The sequence below is a fragment of the Papilio polytes genome, unplaced genomic scaffold (assembly GCF_000836215.1).
Source record: "Papilio polytes unplaced genomic scaffold, Ppol_1.0 DF823901.1, whole genome shotgun sequence".
NCBI lineage: Eukaryota > Metazoa > Arthropoda > Insecta > Lepidoptera > Papilionidae > Papilio > Papilio polytes.
Window position 1 is genome coordinate 210900 of NW_013525303.1, and position 3625 is coordinate 214524.

At 33.5% G+C, this 3625-nt stretch overlaps 2 protein-coding genes across 2 annotated transcripts in view; both read right to left on the bottom strand.

The window, feature by feature from the left end:
- The window catches only part of LOC106102791 (beta-1,3-galactosyltransferase 1-like), a 3912-nt gene extending 2675 nt beyond the window's left edge, over positions 1 to 1237 (bottom strand). Inside the window, exons 1-3 of the mRNA XM_013282374.1 lie at positions 1060 to 1237; positions 551 to 728; positions 5 to 59 (exon numbers count right to left, since the gene is read on the bottom strand). Coding sequence (XP_013137828.1) covers positions 5 to 59; positions 551 to 728; positions 1060 to 1123 — 297 coding nt within the window. The 5' untranslated portion in view covers positions 1124 to 1237. The remainder of the gene's footprint in view (positions 1 to 4; positions 60 to 550; positions 729 to 1059) is intronic.
- A 1764-nt stretch (positions 1238 to 3001) lies between these two features.
- LOC106102792 (protein SDE2 homolog) overlaps positions 3002 to 3625 on the bottom strand; it is a 1127-nt gene continuing 503 nt past the window's right edge. Inside the window, exon 2 of the mRNA XM_013282375.1 lies at positions 3002 to 3624. Coding sequence (XP_013137829.1) covers positions 3314 to 3624 — 311 coding nt within the window. The 3' untranslated portion in view covers positions 3002 to 3313. The remainder of the gene's footprint in view (position 3625) is intronic.

The following is a 3625-nucleotide window of genomic DNA, read 5'->3' on the forward strand; positions in this document are numbered from 1 at the left end:
GCACCGGGATGTTGGACATCGTGTCACACGACGTCCTCGAAGGCTCGAGTAGAAGATCACTGTTTGCGTTGCGACATACATGACAGGTTATACTGGTTTAATATCGCAGGCTTTTTACAACTCAAAATTTTTCAAGACATCAAATGTATTACTATGCATGTATGTATACATTTACAAAACTAGATTTCAAAAATACGTATGCATACGGGCATGGATATCTTTGACAACGAAGGCATATACAAATTTCTGAAACTGTACACAGCTAAGTATACAGAATTTAAAACTACATCGTTCGATTCATTAGCCTTATAATGTTACTAACAAAGGTTACAGATTACAATTTTACTAGCTTTCACCTGCGACTCCGTCCGCGTGGAAATAAAAAACTAAAGTAAATAGCCTAGATGTCACTATCCTCTACATCTATGCCGAATTTCATTGAGATCCGTTCAGTCGTTTAGGCTACAAACTCTAACACACATTCATCACCATTAAATATTGTTCTATGCACTATACTACAAAGTATTTTTTTACTTTTAAATAAACCCACATATCCATCAAGTAGTCTCGGAGACTCTTCGTCTTCATGTAATGCGTGAGGTCCCGCGGCGGGGGAGCTGGCAGCATGAGGCCGCGGCTGACGGCGCGCGCCAGCCACCAGCCCGCCGGCAGCGCCGCCAGCACAGAAACCATCAATAACGCAGCCAGTACCAAACTCTTACGACGTACTAAACAAACAATAGCTTACAAAATAACTTAAAAGGAATCATGACGTCATAAGTAAAGGTCTATTTACTGTCACAGCAAAAGGATCGAGAAGATTCATTTTTATCAAAAAGCACACTAATTTACTAAAGATGCAAGAATAATGCCTAGTGTACACTTGGCGAGGACAGTTGGAAAGTGGTGCACGCCAGGCATAGATTGAATAGACTCACTGGCAGCAGTTTGTGATCACATGCCCGTTGAACGCTTCTTTTGAGCGCCACTGTCTAATTATGACCAAGCAAAGTTTCTAATTTCTATACAGTGCATATATTTCACTGGAAAAAAACGTACCCATTTTTATGATCAGTATTTTTGGCGCCCAACACAACGCCGTGTGATTGGCCGACATCCACATTTTTATATTTTATTTGTTCCTCACTTCACTTCACTACACCTCACTTTTATATTTATATTTTTACACTTTCGATTTTCTATTTAATATTAGTTTAGTTTAACAAAATGCACTTACGTTTATTATAAAAACCCAGTAAAACATTTCAAAAATATCATAACATAAACATAAATATTTGTCAAATGTGACAAATTGTCAAAAAAAAATGATTAAGTCAAAAATGTGTTTATAATTTTCATAAAATTCACAAAATACGACTATTTCATCATAATCATATCAATAAAACATATTTATATATTCTAAAACTGGTAAATTAAATATACATTTATTTATATTTTTAAAATGCATGAAATATAATTAAAACAGCGCTCAACTATTCGTCAAAATGAACGAATCTTATTTGGTCATGAAACGATATTGAAAGATCGAATTTTTAACCAAAGAGCGTTAAAATGCTGCATTGCTCACTTCCAATGTGACGTCTATCTCCAGAAGTCAAAGAATATATTTTGTTTTCTCATATTCTCATTGACAAAACAAGAATAAAAATATAAAAAATGGTAGAACTACGATGAGAGAAGTTACACGATCTTCTATACGTATCACTTTAACTTTAAATCCTAACCTATTATCATAGAACTGGGGAACAAATCCCTAAAGTCTTAAACATAAGAACCGAAGAGTTAAAAGAACTTGGAGGTTTTTTTTCTGTTGTACAATGATGTAGGGAAATGCTGCATTTTAGCGCTGTTGGACAATGTTTGTAGATAAAGCGAATTGTTTTGAGAACATCGATTCTATACTTTTATTCAATTCAACAACTTTTAATGCTTGATTCACAAGACACTTGAGTTTCCGTTCTTGTTCCATTTATGCAAAAAATAAGTCAAAGATATTGGTCCATCATTTGGTTTCTTATAACTAAATATTTACTGCAATTCAATCGACTAGGCTATGTTTAGAGCCTACTAGTTAATAGGCTTAATAAATAATTAGTTTATTTACTACAAACTTTTGTTTTAAAGTGCAATAACATGTACATCTATCTAAGTAATCAACTTATTTATATAAGTCATTTTCCCACTCGAAGTGTAGAATTTTCAAAAACATAATAAGCATAATTAGTACCTAATGTTCAAAATAATAACGACCCATAACTAAAAAGAAGAAAAAAAACAAATTTAGGAATAGTCTTTGGTTTTATTAATAATAGCGCCATCTATACATCCTGACATAAACTAATGATAACAGTAAAATATAACTACTTTTTCATATTTATTGGTCATCAGAGGGCTGTTTGACCCAAAAGCCCCACGGTGCGTAACCGTCGTGTTTTGTTGGACCTCGGTAAACCTTGATTTGAACTCGGGACACGTCATCTGGAAAAATTAAGAACAAACTGATGAAACTCGTTAAAATTGCATAATCATTTATCGATTAGTAATTGTTAAAGTCAATTCAATTATATTCTTTTGTTTTCCTTGTAATGTTTAAGACCACACTATTCCTTTACTTTGATGATACCTTTTTTTTCTCCTATTGAATGGTCTTCATCGTGGTCCTCATCGTCAAACTCCTGAGGTCTTGCAATGGCTAACGCTAGCAGAGACAGCATAAGGAAAACTACCAAAAAGTGTTTCTGGAAAAAATAACAAAATGTATCAATAGATGGCGCTGTAATTAGAAAACTTATCAAAATAAGAAACTCCGAGCAAATTGTCCTAATTCTTGTACCATTCGTATGCTATGAGGAAACTGATATGTAGAGACAATTATTAAACATTTCTTAAAAGAAAAGTTTAATTTGAATGTTGGATTTAAAAGAATACACTAATTTATTTGCAGACTGCATTTTTAGGGAGGAATTAAATAAAAAAGCAGTAAACCTAAATTAATTTTATTACTAATCATACCTATTTCTAATTAACATAAAAATTACATCATAATTTAAGACACAGTTTCCATTAAAATACAAGACATAAAATAGAATAATGCAGATAAAAAACTAAATAAGGAGTAGCATTAATTTTAAAACATTAACATAACACAAATTTACATATAAGTAATAGAATCACAACTCTACACATTCTATAAATATAGTAGTTTGTTTAATTAAAAGATTATACAAATTTTGATTACAACTTTGGAAGGTTAAAGTTTAAAAAAGCTTGAGAGTCCAAATTTTTTACACTGCTAAACTTTACTGCTCGCTTCGGAAGCTCTGTCAGATTCATTCCCACTGTCAGTAGACACCGTCTGCTCAGGGCTCATCTTCGTCTCCTCTTCATCATCTTCACTTAATGACGAGCAATCTGACAACTCAGCGTCAATCCACAACTTCGCCTTCTTCTTACCCTTTGAAGTAGTATCTTCAATTTTACGCTTACTTCCACAAGCTTGAGATGATTCTGCTGCCACCCAACCCGCATCAACCGCAGCACTAACCCGCTCAGGTAACTCTTGACGACCTTTCTCGTAATCTGCATTAAGGTTCACCTCGATTTT